At 50.3% G+C, this 16,680-nt stretch overlaps 2 protein-coding genes across 7 annotated transcripts; both read right to left on the reverse strand.

Annotated features, from left to right (window-relative positions):
* Positions 1–1,797: 1,797 nt before the first annotated feature.
* ccdc40 (coiled-coil domain 40 molecular ruler complex subunit) lies at positions 1,798–13,705 on the reverse strand. Of its 3 annotated transcripts, none has more exons than XM_015356777.2 (20): positions 11,425–13,705; positions 10,935–10,971; positions 10,373–10,510; positions 10,210–10,279; positions 9,570–9,739; positions 9,388–9,471; positions 8,865–9,084; positions 8,586–8,743; positions 8,298–8,420; positions 8,031–8,152; positions 7,694–7,937; positions 7,241–7,423; positions 6,170–6,415; positions 5,602–5,815; positions 4,976–5,145; positions 3,883–3,974; positions 3,522–3,642; positions 3,207–3,395; positions 2,850–3,008; positions 1,798–2,519 (listed from the first exon to the last, which is right to left on the reverse strand). In XM_015356777.2, the coding sequence occupies exons 1-20, from the start codon at positions 11,439–11,441 to the stop codon at positions 2,268–2,270; spliced, it is 3,009 nt and encodes a 1,002-aa protein (XP_015212263.2). In that variant the 5' UTR covers positions 11,442–13,705; the 3' UTR covers positions 1,798–2,267. The 3 variants fall into 3 exon arrangements, with proteins under 3 accessions (XP_015212263.2, XP_015212264.2, XP_015212265.2); XM_015356778.2 differs by lacking the exon at positions 11,425–13,705 and adding an exon at positions 11,143–11,418; XM_015356779.2 differs by lacking the exons at positions 10,935–10,971; positions 11,425–13,705 and adding an exon at positions 11,143–11,418.
* Positions 13,706–13,796: 91 nt separating this feature from the next.
* Positions 13,797–15,904, reverse strand: anapc11 (APC11 anaphase promoting complex subunit 11 homolog (yeast)). 4 transcript variants are annotated; one of them, XM_015355928.2, is made up of 4 exons: positions 15,804–15,873; positions 15,287–15,342; positions 14,531–14,659; positions 13,797–14,344 (listed from the first exon to the last, which is right to left on the reverse strand). In XM_015355928.2, exons 3-4 carry the CDS (start codon positions 14,649–14,651, stop codon positions 14,199–14,201), a joined length of 267 nt encoding a protein of 88 aa, XP_015211414.1. In that variant the 5' UTR covers positions 14,652–14,659; positions 15,287–15,342; positions 15,804–15,873; the 3' UTR covers positions 13,797–14,198. The 4 variants fall into 4 exon arrangements, with proteins under 4 accessions (XP_015211414.1, XP_015211411.1, XP_006635567.1 ...); XM_015355925.2 differs by having other exon boundaries at positions 14,531–14,679; XM_006635504.3 differs by lacking the exon at positions 15,287–15,342 and having other exon boundaries at positions 15,804–15,904.
* Positions 15,905–16,680: the final 776 nt, after the last annotated feature.

Genomic DNA, 16,680 nt, shown 5'->3' on the forward strand with positions numbered 1-16,680 from the left:
GAGCCCGTTGGGACCAAAATAGCTTTTCAACTATAGGAGAGAGACCGTGTTTTTCTTGGCAAAGGCCTCATAGAAACTTTTTGATGTGCACGTAAACTGCAATCCGTAACAATGTAAAAAAAGTTATTTTCATTTACGCGGCGGAGGGAAGTCCCCATTACCTGTAGAGGGCTTTCACCGGGGTTTCCAGAGGAGCGATATGTAACTGAAAGGATATTATTATAATCAAGTGAAAATTGGGAAGAAGTACAGTTAAAGCCCGGTTTGGTGAAATTATAGTTTTTGTTACATTTTTGTGTGTTGATCGGACTTCTCTGTACTTTGCATTAAACACTTTCCATAATACCCGGGCCATGGGATTCGGCCATCAAATGAACGCTAAAATTAAAGGATGACGTCACGAAGCTAACAAAAGAGTAGTGTAGAGCTCGCCACTTGTTGTTTAAGATTTCACTTCTAAGCAATTTGCTGTGTTTTGCATTCATCCTTATTTCTTTCTGGTGATTTAAACTACTCAGTTGTTTTTTTTAAAACCTTGAGGGTTTCAATTCCATTGACTGCACTACATATTTGTGTATATTTTTTATTGTTAATTCTTAACGTATTAAGGAGCTGTTGCCTTTCTATTGTTCCATTACCTGTAGGGGGGGAGAGGGGTTTATAATGTACATTGAAGTACCTGCCTCTTTGAAGTTCTGAGCATCTTTGGGAATGTTAGCACGGTTTACATTGTTTGTGTCATGTCTCAGAAGCAGCAGGCACGAAACTGGTGATTCCACTATTGTAGTAAATGTAGCAGAGTTAACCACTTGACAATAGATTAAGGTCTGCCTTCACAGAGCATAGAACAGGATACAATGAGTTTTGTGAGCTTTATTTAGTTATACCCTCACACAACAGAGTATATTAAAGAAGTACAGAGTTGGTGTGAAATTGTATCATCTGGTGTGTTACACTGTTACCACACTTGAGAGACCAAGGAAATTTACTGGATTAAAGCTCTGTATTGTTCATTGTTATTCTGACATTGTTAAACGTTTTACACATTGTTTGGTTACGAATATTGCCGCAGTCTGCATGTGTGAGATGGTAGACTTGTTTCTCGGATGTGTTATGAACTGTGTAAACTTTGTACATAATGCCCCTTTAAAAAAAACGTCCTGAAGTCCTGGTTCCTTTTCACTTTGGCGAATGTGCTTTGAATAAAAAAAAGCAACAGTGGTTCGGAAAGTTGCAAATTCAAGTCTTTAAAAATACGTGGCTCGACAGACAGGTGGAATCTTCACATGTCCCTTGATGCCTATGTTTATTTAAGAAGGAGACAATGCGAAACCTTTTACTTCTTCAGATTTATAAAAAAGGACACCGCTACGAGGTATTAAGACGTGTTCGTTAAAGCCACTTTGTAAGAACATACGATTGTTCGCTTTTCAAGGCCACACCCGCAACTCCTCTGATTCGGGTATGATATTGGAGACAAATTTAATTTTACTGGTCACACAAACGCATAGAAGACGCTTGAACTCGGCAGACGGGGTCACTGGAGGTCAAAGTCACCGTCTATGATCACGTGATCACCGGAAAATCAAGGCGCTATATCTCGGGAACGAAAGCAGCACAAACGCTACTTTCAACGGCACAAACCGGCACCAACGCAGCACTAACGAATGAGGTGGGTTTCATTGTTTGTGCTGCCTGTGGGGGTCGCAACTTCACTGAGCTCCTCAGGAAGTCTCGCAAGCGCCTGTATTCTCTGTCAGGAAAACTAAGGCAGGAAAACACAACAAGTATCTTGGATATTTATTGAGGCCTTTTATTCATGTAGTGTGCAGAATAATCATAAATTCACAGTTTATTACAATTTACTTGTTTCTGGAGTGATGACATTAATGTACAGCAGAGGCCCTTGTCTCTGATCTCATACATTAGGCACTTCTGATCCACTTCTGCTAATGCTCAGGTGTGTCCAGGTCCTTCAGCGCCCAGCCGGTTAAGGAATTGAGCTCCAGTGGCTGGCCTGAAATCCCGTGATGGAATTCAACTGGAGTGGCAGAGTTTGCCCACTGCTGTCCTAAAGAACTGATTGTCTGACGTTCTTATTCCATCTGAGCCCTCGTCTTTTTAATTGGAAACTGATTTACTTAATTATGTCTTTTGCAATTGTCCGAAAATGGCTGGGGATTTTTCTTCAAAGAGTTCTGCCACGTCCGATCAATAGTCCGGTTAGACGCCCTGGAGTCTGCCGGTACTGAGGGGCCAGAGAGGCCTCAGGCACTGTCCTGGAGGGGCTGCAGCCTGGCGGCCAGGGCAAGCGAGACCCGGTGCAGCGCCCCCTGGTGCTGGGGGTACTCCTGGCAGACGCGGTGCAGGATGGTGCTGATGGTGTGCAGCCGGTCCTCCTGCCTCTGCATCTCGGTGTCCAGCGCTGACCCGCTCCGCGCCACGGCGCTGTACCGGCCCTCGCGCACCGCCTGCAGCTGCTTGGCCCGGCCCTGCAGGCTCACGATCTGGGCCAGGTTCTGGAGGGTCAGAGATAGCACACCGGCGGAGGGTGAGTCTGCGGATCTGGGCAACTACGTCCCCAGACTGACACAGACTGCATGTTTTAATTCAAGTCTTAAGTTAGAGCTCCCAGCTGGGACACAGGGTGGCCTTTATTGCAGTGAGGTGGGGGGGGGGGGTATTTCCACATCACTAAGGGTCAAATAAAAAAAACTGCAAACCTACTTCTTGCCATTACCTAATAAATTAATGTTATTACCGCATAGTCATTGGAGCAATATTACCTGCAATGATTGAATAAGCCAAGACTAAACTGCTGGAAATGACATGATGGGGACTGCACTGACCCTGTCCTTCGTGTCCAGCCGGCCCTGCAGGTCAGCGGAGAGGATGTCGCCGGCAGCCTGCAGCTCAGCCAGGTGCTGCTGTTTATCCTCCAGGCTGGCACCCAGGGTTTTCTGTGTGTCCTGCAGCTCGCTGATCACGCTGTCACACTTCTCTGCTTCCTACAAGCACACACAGGCCATCATAGCTCAGAGAACCACACCTTCCAACAGACAACACATCCTCTCATGTGAATATGGTGCCTGTACATATGCGGAATACAGAGGAAGTGACGATACTCCATGGGCAGAGGTTGCAGCGAGTGTGTCAGAGTGCTGGTAAGCCTGTCAGTGCCACTGTGCAGCCCAGGTCTGGCTCACCTTCTGTGCGTCCTGGATCTTCCTGCTCAGGCGCTGCAGCACGCCCTGCAGGTCGCTGCGGGTCAGCTGCTTCCTGTCGGCCCGCGCCTGAGCCTCGCCCCGCGTCACGGTGGTCTCCCGGCGGGACACCGCGGCCTCCATCTCCCGGAGCAGCCTCTCCTGCTGCTTCATCAGCTGCCCGTAGCGCACCTGGCACGACAGCGCCGGTCAGGCGGTCAGGGGGAGCTGGCACACGCGGGGCAGGAGGAGGGGCAGAGGGCACTATGTGAATTCACACAAAGGGGCGGGTTTGGAACTGCGAGGAAGGGGACTGACCTCCATGCGGTGTATTTCGGCCTTCATGGTCCGGATCTCGCCCTGCCCCACCTCTGAGTCCACTGCCTCCCGTGTTTCCCGGGCCAGCTGTGTCTTCTTCTCCCACAGCATGATCTGTCGCCTGGGAGACAGACTGGTTACCGCAGTCATCGCACTCCCCGTCACCTTGCATCATGAAATCATGACGACAACACTGACATATAGCTCAGATACTAGTCTGACTCCAGTGTCACCCTGAGACTGTTAAGCTACTGTAGACCAAGGCACATTCTCAGAGGAATCCACTTTTGGCTGCCATGTCAAAAGTAGACCTAAGTCAGTTTAAAATCGGTTTGTTATGGCTGTTTGGGCTTTGACTCACTCTGCCTCCACCAGACTGTTGAGCAGCCTCTCTTTCTCCTCCTGTATTCTTTCCAGCTTCATCTGCATCTGGACTGACTGCCGCTCAGCGTCCTGCAGGACAAACACAGACTTCATCACTCACATCACCTTCCCGTCACTCACAGACTCCTTCCCCACATAATACTCCTCTCTGCTACAGAGGCAGCGGTAATGAGCTGTGTGGGCAGTATCTGTGATAGAGACAGTGGTACTGAGCTGTGTGGACAGTATCTGTGATAGAGACAGTGGTACTGAGCTGTGTGGGCAGTATCTGTGATAGCTGCAGCAGCACTGAGCTGTGTGGACAGTATCTGTGATATCTGCAGCAGCACTGAGCTGCGTGGACAGTGCGGTACTGAGCTGTATCAATCAATCAATCAAACAAACTATTTATCAAATGCACAACAATACAGGGTGCAGCAGTAGCTGCTGGCAATGACATGTCTTTTCTGTGAGTTCACTGGGGGAGGGGGGTAAAAATCACAAAATTAAAGTTACAAAATAAGATTACATAATAATACATAATAGTGCAATAGAAATTTAATAAAATAAACTCAGACAGAGCTCAATATAAATAGAGCTGCGATGTGTCCAGGGTGTATGCAATACATTATTCCAAGTAGTGCAGTGTGCCGAATACAATGAAAACTGTCCATGTAGCCATTACGGGTGATTTGCTGAAGGAACTGCAGCTTGGCTATTTAGCAGTCTTATTGCCTGTGGACAGTGTGGACAGCATCTGTGATAGAGGCAGTGGTACTGAGCTGTGTGGACAGTACCTGTGATAGAGGCAGTGGTACTGAGTTGTGTGGACAGTACCTGTGATAGAGGCAGTGGTACTGAGCTGTGTGGACAGTACCTGTAATAGAGGCAGTAATACTGAGCTTTATGGACAGTGCGGTACTGAGCTGTGTGGACAGTACCTGTAATAGAGGCAGTGGTACTGAGCTTTGTGGACAGTGCGGTACTGAGCTGTGTGGGCAGTATCTGTGATAGAGGAGCGGTACTGAGCTGTGTAGACAGTATTTGGGATAGGGGTGGGGTATAAATGGCACCACTCAGTCTGACCTGACCTTAAGCTTGTGCAGGAACTCTGTCTCCATGAGGCTGTTCCCCTGCTGCAGCACCTCCTTCATGCTGCTGTTCTGGCTGAGCAGCGTGTTGAGCTTCAGCATGTCGGCTGCCAGGCTCTTCATGTGCCGCTCCAGCTCGCCCTGCTCCTGCCGCTCCTGATGGATCTCACCTGCACGAGCCACGTTTCAGACATGGGAACAACGGGACATTGCTGTTCACAAGGGTAAAGCTGCATGGATTCTTAAGAGCTTCCCATGATTGTAACATGCATTTACTGGCTGACTGTGAAGCCTGACTCGTCCCCCCAAGATTTTAGCTTCTCATACCTCTTGATGCTCTACTATGCTTTTCTCGTGAGTTCACTGAGCTGTATGACTTTTTATTACAGTGCAAGGCAAACCTTTGCAAGGACAGACAGGATCTGCAACAGCCACAAAGGTCTTCTGATCTTCAGTCCACCTGAGTTACAACTGGTTTAAACTGACCACTAATTGGCTTGATGAGAGTAGGACACAATGTTCCCCGAGTGTATTCGCAATGACCACTGGAATCTCTCTATATTCAGCGCAGGTGCAGGGCTGCGGTCAGCCTGTCCACGTGTGCGTGAGCCAGGGAGGGGACGTACTCTCTTTGCGCACTTTCCTCTGCTGCAGGATGGTCAGCTGCCTGCGGAAGGTCTGCAGCGCTGTGGCCTGGGCCTGTCGCTCCCGGCTGAGCCTCACCAGCTCCCCCTCCTGGCGCAGCCAGTACTGCTGCAGCTCCGCCGTCTGGCTCCCCACCTCCTCCAGCTGCTTACTGAGCGTGCTCGCCTCGATCTCCAGCGGGCCAAGGTCCTCGTGCTGCTCGTACACACAAGATGCCACTTACTGACAGGGTAGAGTCTGTCACACACAGGACAGGGGCAGCTTTGGCTTGTCAAGCCCCTAGTACATCTCTCTGGGTTTGGATCTCTTTAATCTGACAAGCACCAAACAACAAGCTCTTTAACGGAGCACTAACACAGGCACGCCTAGGAAGTGCATAGAGACATAAATAAAGTCAGGATATTTGTAAAAACGGTTTTGTCAGATTAAAAATTGTAAGCTTGATAATTATCCTAGAAGCTCTTGAAAGAAGAAAGCAAATTTTAAAGAAAACAACAAGAAAAAAACAAGTGAGGAATGAGAGTGAGACGGGGTGTGTGCAGTGCTGACCCCAGTGCTGGCAGTGATCTGCTCGATCCTCTTGTTGTAGAGGTTGATGGTGCTCTGCTTGCGCTCGATGAGGGTGACGCGGCGCGCAATCTCGGCCTCGCTGCGGGACACCAGCTCGTGCTGGCCGGCGGCCTCCCGCTCCAGCTCCGCCAGCGTCTGCTCCAGCGCGCGCAGGCGTACCGAGACCTCGCTGCCCTCCAGCGACACCTGGGCGATTTCGTTCTCCAGCCGCGAGAGCTGGGCCTCCTGCAGCACACACACAGAATCATGCACACGGCGGACACAAGAGCGAGGAGACTGCGGACCGTGTGACATTCCTGGACAGCAGACTGTGTCCAAACCAAAGTCCAAGAGCGGGGAAAACAACAGTACATGACAAAGATTACAAATGAGTTCATGTGGCAGGTAGGAGATTATTGATCCAAGGATCTCTCCCAGCTTTCCTTGATAGAAGCTGCACTATCGGCTTCAACATCACGACTGGGTAGCTTGTTCCACACTCCCCCAGCCTCTGGGTAAGGAATTGCCACTGTCACATGCAGTAGTTTTCACTTGTGGTGGACAGGTAAGGCAAGTCTTGTTTACTTCACCTGTTAGATTATTTAAACCAGAAAAAGCACAAATGGCAAAAACCAGACAGTATATGTAATTTATTTAGATTTATAGAGATTAATTTGAAATGATGTAGATTCATTTAGATTTATATTCAGAAAGCTCCCGATAAAGCTCTGCATAACGATACTAAACTGAAAGCTGCAGGAATTCTGAGCTGGAGGAGTTAGTGGAGTGCCCCAGGGGTCTGCACTGGGCCCACAGCAAAGAGCTACACAAGAGTCCAGTATGTCTGCTATGGATATCATAGCAGGCACTGAACTTTCAAGAAAAAATTAAGAAAAGGGATTAAAGGGATATAAAGCCAACAGAATTCTTGAATGTACAGCAAAATAAACAATTATATTGCTCATTCAGAATATAGGGAGCATGCAGTTTTACAGTAAGTGCTAGAGATGTACAAGCTTGGAACTGCAGTACCAGCGATTGTGGACACAGGACAGAGAAGCTGTTTCTCACCGTCTCTCTCTTGTTTGCGGCCAGCTTCTCCGCCAGTCGCCGTGAGTATTTGGCTGCTTTGTCGTGCGTCAGCTGCTCCTGCATCTTGGCCATGATCTTTTCTTCCAGCCCCAGCCGAACCGTCGACTCTTTTTCGATCTGCTTCCTGAGCGCGCTCAGCTCGCCCTGCCGCGTCGTGCAGTCCTGGGGAGAAGCAACAGCGCGGCATCAGCCCCCGGTGCTGCTCCCACCTCCACTTGCAGCAGACAACGAGGGCCGACAGGCTCCACTTTCCTGTTTCACCAGCACAGTGGAGGGTATCTCTCTACCGCTGTGGCACATTATAAAACCTCTTTCCTGCTCTCCTGTACCTCCCACGATTTCTCCTCCTCCATCTACTAAAGACTGAAGACTAAAGACTTCAATCGCTGCCTAGCCGACAGGGGTATGTATCTATGAGCACTGCAGCCTCACCGCGGTGACCCTGCTCAGCGCCTGCTCCGTCTCCTGCAGGGTGCGGGTGTAGGTGCTGTACTGGGACTTCAGCGCCTCCTGCTGCGCCAGGTTGTGTGAGACCAGCTTGCGCATGGTTGCACCAGCTTGTTGGGCCCTGTTCAGCAGCTCTGTCAGCGCCTCATTCTGCTCCTCCTCGTGTGTGATCGACTTTTTATAGCCATCAATCTCCGTATCCAGGGACTGTACCTGGTGACGGGAGAGCCTGCACAGGGAACAGCACACAGGAGCGTAGTTAAGCCTTACAGCACACCACACTGTGGGGCAGTGCTGCTGAGCAGAGCACAGTGCCATTTACCGCAAAGCCTCTAGCATCGCAGTGTGGGCCTCATCACGGCGCCTCATCCCAATCAGACTGCTGTTCCACTGCTGCAGCAGCTGCTTCCTCTCCACTGCCAGAGAGTCCATCTCCATCTGAGCCTGAGGGAGCAGGGGGGAAGACAGACCGATGAGACTGTGGTTTGAGATGGCGAGAGAATGAGATGAGTGATTCAAGAGTCGGTGAGAGGAGAAAAGGGAAGACAAGGAGAGTAAGAGACCGAGGAAGGTGTGCTGGGGTACCGACCTCAGAGACTGTCTCCTGGGCTGCCCTGGTCTCCTGGGCTTGGGCGGCAATCTGAACCTCATACAGGGCAATCTGCTCTGTCAGCTGCTGCACACGCTGGGTCAGACGATCCACGAGAAGGTCCTTATGAGGAGAGAGGAATAGAGCATTAGCTGAAATTAAGATTATTCTCCTTTTATTTCCCTACAGGGTAAGACTTCTACTGACTCAGATCTCTGTTAGTACCCACAGGATCCGATCTTGTGAAGTCCATTTGCCTGTGGGGAACGTGGGAAGTAACAGGCCTACCTGCTTCTTCTTCTGCCCCTCTGCTTGCACCTTCTCGACCCGGGCCTTGCGCGTGGCGTGCTTCATGACGGTGATGTCCGAGCGCAAGTCTGCATTCACACCCTGCATGTAGAACAGCCGCAAGGCCAGGTTCTCCACCTCTGTCTGCAGCTGAGCAACTGGGGAACATTGAGGAGAGCAGTGTGTGGCAACGCCATGAGGCTCTCTGCCAGTCACACGCTCTCCCTTTCGGCTTATATGCCAGGCCATCCTGCACAGACTAAGCACACTCTCTCTCACCCTTGGTCCTGTGTTGGTCAGCAGTGTTCTGAATGTTTCTGTACAGGCTGCGCACTCTTTCCAGCTCCTCCTCTGCATAGTGTCTCTCCATCGCGGCCTGGGCGTTGGTCTCATGCCTCTTCTCCAGGGCCATCTGCAGCCGGGCCAGCTCCTGCTGCACGCCGTAGAGCTCCACGCCCAGATTCTCCCTCTGCGTGACCTCGGCTCGCTCCATCGCCAGCTGGGCACGGGGCACACAGAGAGGTCACTGATCCAAAAGCGCACTCCCACCTCTGCATCGTAGCCTGGTCTATGTGATTTTCTGGTGTCTACACAGCATATGCAAAACAGAAACTATATGGGCAAGAAATCCATCTTAAATAAAAATAATTATCCCATGGGGGACATTCCATGTATTTGCTGCACATCGGATTCCATTGTTTGATAAAGCCGGGGGTTCTACCACAGGAGGCTAAAAGAAATCCTAAGCTGCAGCTGCCACTGTCAGCCCTGTTCTTCTGTTGTCAGGCTGAAGGTCGCTCACCTTCTCCCGGACATCCAGGTAGATTTTCTCCAACTGCCGGGAGAGGTGGGACTTCAGGGCCGACTGAAACCTCTTCATCAGGGGCTGCAGACACAGGCCAACCGGGGATGGAATCAATAAATCAATTCATCAATACAAAATCAATTAATCAGTAGAAAAAAAAAATTAGAAAAGAGACTGACATGCTCTGGGTCCAGCACCACTAGCTCTTCCTCTTCCTCCTCGTCTTCCTCCACCTCTTCCTCCTCACTACCCCCACTCACAGCCTCCTCACCATCACTGTCTGACAGCGGGACAGACAGACGCAGGACGGAGTCTGGTGCCACTGGCGATATCTTCAACATGCCCTCCCCTGGCAGGGACGACACCATCCACCAGTAACACACAGCAGGAATTCCACAGGCTCTGCAGACAGCTGGGCCCACTCCCCTCTACACCCGGCTGCTGCTGACAGAGCATCAGGTGGCACTCTGTCCTCATGGCTGGAAAACATCCCCCAGCCTCAACCCCAGTGACAGGGCGAGCTCTGCAAAGTTGTGTGTGCTGCTGCCCACAAAACAAGCAATTAAGTCCAAAGCCTCCTCTGTTTTTCAATCCTGCTTATGGTTTTAGCCATGTGATTTCTTCAGAACAGCTGTAATAGCTGTGCTGTCTGCTTTGAACATCTGTAAATGAAGCTCTTTCACATTTCTTACAACCTTTGCCATCCAAAACCCCAGTCTAGATGCTGAATATGAATTAGGACAGTCAAGTGCTGCGCACTCTTCTGGCTGAGCCTTGTGTGTTTGTGTCCCCCTAACAGCTGCTGGGAAACTGTCTCACCATGTCCGGCGTCCATCTCCTCCTGCTCCGTTGGCCCTGTCTGGGACTCCACCCGCTCCTCCACTTCCCCCTGCGCAGGAAACAGAGCCACCATCTCACCGACAAGCCCGCACACACAAACTAACTAACTGGTCCCCCCTGGTCCCACACACCACTGGCCCACCTCATCCGGAGCAAGCACTGTCACCCCAGAGTCATCCGCCGTCTGCTCTGGGGCGCCGAGGGGCGCAGGCTCTTCTTCAGCCAGTGTCGAGAGGCCCTTGCCCTCCCTCTCTCCCTCATCCTTGCTGTCCATCTGTGGCTGCAGGGCGAGAGAGAGGAGCTGATTGCCCAGCCAGGGCCAGAACACACAGTGCACAACAGACCAGCACGCTCTAGTATGGGCTCAGAGGGCGCGGTGCTGCAAGCAGTTCTGTCACCCATACCGTGAGCATGACAAACTCTCTGTGCACAATAGCAGAGATCTTAACCCTGCAGACAAAGACCAGTCCAAAGACAGGCCAGTAAATCTGTCCCTGAGCTGGGTTCGGTCTGCTTTCTGCTCCGCTCGCAATGTCTTCCCTGCCAAAGACACCTTTATCTGGCTCTCAGTGGGAACGCGCTGGTTATAAATTCAGAGAAGGAGAGGCGATGAAGCTCATCTGTTAGCCTACAAACACGGCAAACACAGAGGTTTCCTGACTCTGATTTACTGTATAAAGTCTTCCGAGAGCTTGAGGTCTCACCTGCTCCTGCGCATAAAACAGCTCTTCTGAGTCAGTGCTGAAAGACACCCCCACCAGACAGAGAACAACAAAATAACAATTATTGAAAAAAGTGCAATCCAAGCATGGTTTTAAATTTACTCACGAAACCACTCCATTCACACAGAATTTTACAATTAAATGCAATTAATATTGTAAATTAACCATTCAATTAATTACAACCTATTACCTGTTTTTTAAAAGGTTTTCGAAAAGTCCTTAATGTCTGAATAATTTCGGTGGCCTATTTGAGCTAATATTAGTTTAGTGTAGTTTGTTAAATCAATTAGATCCACAGTCAGTTAGCTCTACAACTCAAGCAATAAACTCTGATCGCCGAAGAAATTAAACATGTGCAATATAACGTCTTCAATACAGACGAAAATACACGATTTCGTTTGTCTGTCACGAAACGTTTTTGTAGAAATTCAATTTTAAATAAGAAGAAAGAGACCATCCGCTGCGGTACAACCTGTGTTTATCTGACATCCTCGCGTTGCTAGGAGACAACACAAACTTCCGGCCGCCGCGCGGCTGTGACGCATGCGCCGCGCTGCAGGCGGCTCCAGAGACTGGGCGCGTGAAGAGGGTATTTTTAATTTTTTCGCCGTAATAGTTTCTCACGGTCTGCAGTTTGTGCTACACATCCGATTTTAATAATTATAGTCCATCAGAAACTCTGAGTCATAAAAGTTCCTCGCAATTGCATAAAGGCTTTCGCCCCCCAAGCACTTTATTTTTAAAAAAATACATTTTAACAAAAAGTTAAGTTAGTTACAATATCCATTGAGAATATTGTGTACAGTTTCGTTGGCGCGGTGGTGAGCCCTGCTGCCTCACAGCGCTGGGGCCTGGTGTGCTGTCTGCGTGGAGTTTGTATGTTCCTGTCGGTTTACTCAAAAGCCTAATGAAGATTAATTATCCTGTGAGAAAACCGGTCCTGGTGTCTGTGTGCTCAGCGATGGACTGGCATCCTGCCCAGGCTGTATCCTGCCTTGCCCCCCTTGCATGCTGGGATAGACTCCAGCTCCCCCGTGACCCAAACCGTGAGGAAGCAGTTAGCAAAAGAGTAAACGACTTTATTGCCATATGCACATGTATACTGGAACTGTTGGAACACCGATGTCTCAGGACAGGCACAGTACAGCAGACACAGTTTGGACACTACAGCACAGTACAGGGAGTACAGGGACAGATAGATAAAGATGGACAGGTCTGGGCACGAAGTTATAAGAAGATCTTGCTGCTGTGGAATCAGTCTGGATTCCGTCCAGAAAGGGGAGCATTCAGATAGATTCTGGGGCTTAAGGTACTATCCTCCACTGAGAGGTTGAAGGCACTGAAACCCCCAGAGGCGCTGAAGAAGTCGCCCTGCAGCCTCCTGCAGTGGGTTAATAGCAGTGAGGGACTGGAAATTTATTCATACATCAATGAAGTCATATCAGGTTGCTTTTATAAAATCATAAATGCAGTAGCAGAAGTAAAAATAGGTTGTTTTTTCAGACGTTTGTCTTGTTTTCTCTGCACATATGTGAAATTAAAATCAGGTGTCAGTTTGTCTTGTTACAGTAGTTGTCTGTAAGCCGAGTTTGAAAGGAAAAGAGCCTGTCCTTTATGACCACAAGGAAACGAAGACCTATCAAAGGTTGACTTGAGGTCAATCAATTTCTGTTCTCCTGTGGTCCGAGAGATGAAAAGGCTTTTTTTAGACTTCAAATTAAACCCTTTCTCTTGAATAACTTTTCCCCTTGAGTTATTTCTGCTCCTCCAGAGGAACCTTTCCTTTACCCAAGACTTCAACGATGCAACACGGACCAGAGGAGGCAAGTGGAAAACATGTGGAAGAGCATTTGGAAAGGTGAGAGTGGATCAAGATACCCAGCCGTGCTGTTGAGGCTGTTACTCGTCTATTTCATGAAATGACTGGATCAGATCCCAGGATCAATTAACTACTAAACAGGCTTAGCAGGGACGAGCGGGGGCCTGGTGGGCCGCATCTCATCCATATCCTTTCTTCCTCTGTTATCTGAACTTGGTGCTGCACGAAGTCTGAGTCTGTACATCAAGTCTAATGTGCATGCCGAGTGATTGTATCATATCACATCATCGAAGCATATTGCAAAATATACAAGTGTTGTTTTTTTTTAATTGGCTCCATCACTCTGCTCTCCTCCCCACTGAGAGCTGGTGTGTGGTGAGCGTTCTGGCGCACTATGGCTGCCATCGCATCATCCAGGTGGGGCTGCACACTGGTGGTGGTGGTGGAGGGGATCCCCATTACCTGTAAAGCGCTTTGAGTGGAGTGTCCAGAAAAGCGATGTATAAGTGTAAGCTATTATTATTATTATCATCATCGTTCTGGCCTGTTGAGCTGCGAAGTCAGTCTGCGTCTGCAGCTGTTTGAGTTTTTGAAGGGGTTCTTTGTTTGAGATCCCTGGTCTCCCCTGGTGCGTCACTGTCCAGCCTGCTCTGGCTCTGAAACAGAAGGTCCAGTCGTGCGCAGGAGCTGGCCCGTACAGGATGTTCCAGGGTCTCTGTCCTTTCCGCGAGGCCCGTGTGTGATGTAGCCCCCCAAGCTGACATACTCTCACCCCGGGCTGCATGGCTTTTCCCTCCAGCTCCTTGTCTCGCCTCTCCCTGTTGCTGAGGGGAAGGGGACTCCTTGTGTTCCACCACCTGCTTTTCCTGATGAACAGCAGCAGCCAAAGGACCCTCAGTCCACTCCTGTCAGTGATAAACCTGATCACACGCCTGCACACAGACACCCCTCCTCCTGCGGGGTCACGGGGTCAGGAGCGGAGCAGCATGTGCAGAGCCAGGAGGGACCACACCCAGCACACACACTGATCTCACTGCACTGTTTATTGTAATGCTGCAGAGCCTGCCGCCCAGGGCTCAACAGATGTTCCAGGAGAGCAGGCGACGAATAAAAAAATACACAATGCTAAACATTAAAAAAAAAACATATCACAAAATATACAAGTGTTTTTTTTCCCCCTCAGTGAAACCAGGACATTGCCTGGGACCAGTCACAGTGGAGTCTCCCTCTCTGCCCTCTGCTGCAGGACGCCTCTGGCTGAACTGCCCCACCCTCCTGCACAGAGGTCAGCAACACGGGGAGGCTTTCTTCCAGGTCTGGGCCTTCTTGGCAGGCGGGTAAACTACACAGTTAACAGTCACTCGAGCAAGCAAAGAGCACGCCGGGCAGACGTCCTGTCGCGGCCGGGACCGCCCGGCAGCCCCTCCTCACTCCTTGAACTTCCACTCCTGGCGGCACATGGGGCACTGCTGCTGCACCTGCTGGGAGTTCAGCCACTTGAGGATGCAGTGCATGTGGAAGCAGTGGGAGCACTGGCCCCACACCAGAGGGCAGTCGTCTCCGGGCACCTTGCCTGGGAACAGACGGAGACGGTCGTGAGCAGAGCGCCCCCTGCTGCTCAGGCTCAAGCACACTTCCCTGCGCTTGACGCGAACGCGGGACGTGGGCCCACAATCCACTGCTCCACAGTCCTGGCCATCCCCCTCCCCTTACAGAGCCTTGAATTCGCACACCCCCCCTCCCCGCCGGCCGGACTCACAGTCAGGGCAGCAGCCGTTGAAGGACATCCTGCAGATGCCACAGTTCTCGTCATTGGCGACCCACAGCCAGGAGGCGACGCCATTCCACTGCTTTATCTTCACCTTCAGCCCCCGCTCCATGGCGCTCTCTGCAGGACACAAGGCACCACTACAGCTGGGTGGGCACTACAGCTCAACAGCTGTCCTGCTGCAGAAGCAGATGGCTCCACAGGCTGCTGCACTGTGCAGGTTAGCTGGGCTGCTCTGCTCCCTCACACAGCAGAGCTTTAAAGAGCTGCACTACTACAAATTGCACTGCCCATGAACCAGAAAGGCAAGATCACATTAATTTTGTGCCAATCTATCCCTGGAAGATCCAGAGACGAGAGCCTGCAGCTCCTAACACCTGTAGTGGATCTGCAGGCTGTGCAGTGAAAGTCTCCGGTTTCCCTGCTGCTTCAGTGCAGGTGGGGCAGCCGACTGTAAAGCTCCATCCACAGGTCTCGCTTGTGAGCTCAAATCTCAGCACATGCTAACGACTAGCACCTCACCAGAAGGATAGGAACGACGCTGTGACAAAGGCTAAACAGCACAAAATAAAGCTTACCCAGTTAATCTAATTAGACAGCACGTACTGTAGCTAGGATATATGTGACCTGGCACAGGAAGGGATTTTAAAGCTGAGTTTACAATGATAGACTTTAAAGCATTTCCTCTGCAGCCTACGCCTGTAGAAAGTATATTAAATTCAGCATCGGCTTGTGAACGGGACATACTGTGAATACGCCTCACTCTTCACCCCTTCATCAGAAACCGCGGCGTTAAATCTGCCCTGCGGACACAATAACGAAACACTAACATTAATGACTAATTAACAGACGTTACTCTAAACGTCTGACCGATGTTGTTGTCACGTGTCTCAAGAAATGGCCGTTTGGCTTCTGTCAAAGTGAGATCGAGCTCAGTTGCAGAAGCTGCCCGGAGAACCGAAGCGGGACCTGGCTCCGGCCCTGAGCTCCTTTCCGACCTCGGGGGCGACGGAGCCCCTCAGCCCGCTCTCCTAGTGCAGAAGCGCCGTCCACTTCTGTCCCTGCGAACGGATGAACTGGTCGGGGCGACACATTATTATTTAGACCGCTCCGTCTGCTACACAGTGTATCTTAACTGTCCAATAACACAAGAAACTTCACTGTTCAGACTTGACTATGTTACGCACATCATCTCAGGCAAAAGCGTCCGCTAGGCAGCTATATCAAATGAGAGAATAGTTAAAAACTGAACACCGCACAGTACCTGCACGACTCCCGTAACCCCTCTCAATTGATCAGGCCTGAACAGACCGCAACTCTTTCCGTTGATCCTCAACTCTGCGATCGTCTAACGCGACTTTGACCACATTTAAAAAGCTTGTCGTCGGAATACCGCCGCCTGGAGGCCTGGCGTGACGTTTACAGTGAAACACGAGACAGCGGCAGGAGTGGAAGCTAATTTGAAGTCCAATTGGAAGTAAAACAGAGACCAGCAGCCACTGCTAGTAGAGTAGTAGTAGTGGAGGAGTTTATATTCGTGGTGGTCATTCAGGACATACACAGTACAACAGACAACACCACCTACCTAGATGTACACCTACCACACAATGCAGGCAGTACATCACACACATAATAAATAATAACAACAGGAACAATAAATATGTTATGGAGAACAATAAATATGTAGTAGTGGAAAAAAACATGGTAGACCATGCAGAAAGTGCAGATAAGTGCATTGAGTCTGAGGCCCTGCAGTGAGCTGCTGTTGAGGATGCACACTGCAGTGGGATAGAAGCTGTTCCTGAGTCTAGTGGTCCTTGCTTTAGCAGCGGCACCGCTGGCCAGAGCGCAGGGGCCGGGATGGGTGGGATCCTGGATGAGGGATTGGGCTTCACTGTGACAGCAGACGGTGTGAATCCCACCGATTGATGGTCAGTCACATCCTGTGATACCCTGTGCCGTTGCCACAAGCCTCTGTAGTGGGTCTCTGTGATGCGCAGACTTCTCCCACCTCCTCTTCTTTCCTGAAGGGATGGTGGGAGTGTGGAACACGCTGATGCCCTGGTTTCTTAAAAAAAACAAACTGGATCAATTAACTACCAGACGCACTAGATGGGCTCCTCCACAGCTTGTTACTGTTC

Source organism: Lepisosteus oculatus, chromosome 9 (assembly GCF_040954835.1).
Source record: "Lepisosteus oculatus isolate fLepOcu1 chromosome 9, fLepOcu1.hap2, whole genome shotgun sequence".
NCBI classification, from domain to species: domain Eukaryota; kingdom Metazoa; phylum Chordata; class Actinopteri; order Semionotiformes; family Lepisosteidae; genus Lepisosteus; species Lepisosteus oculatus.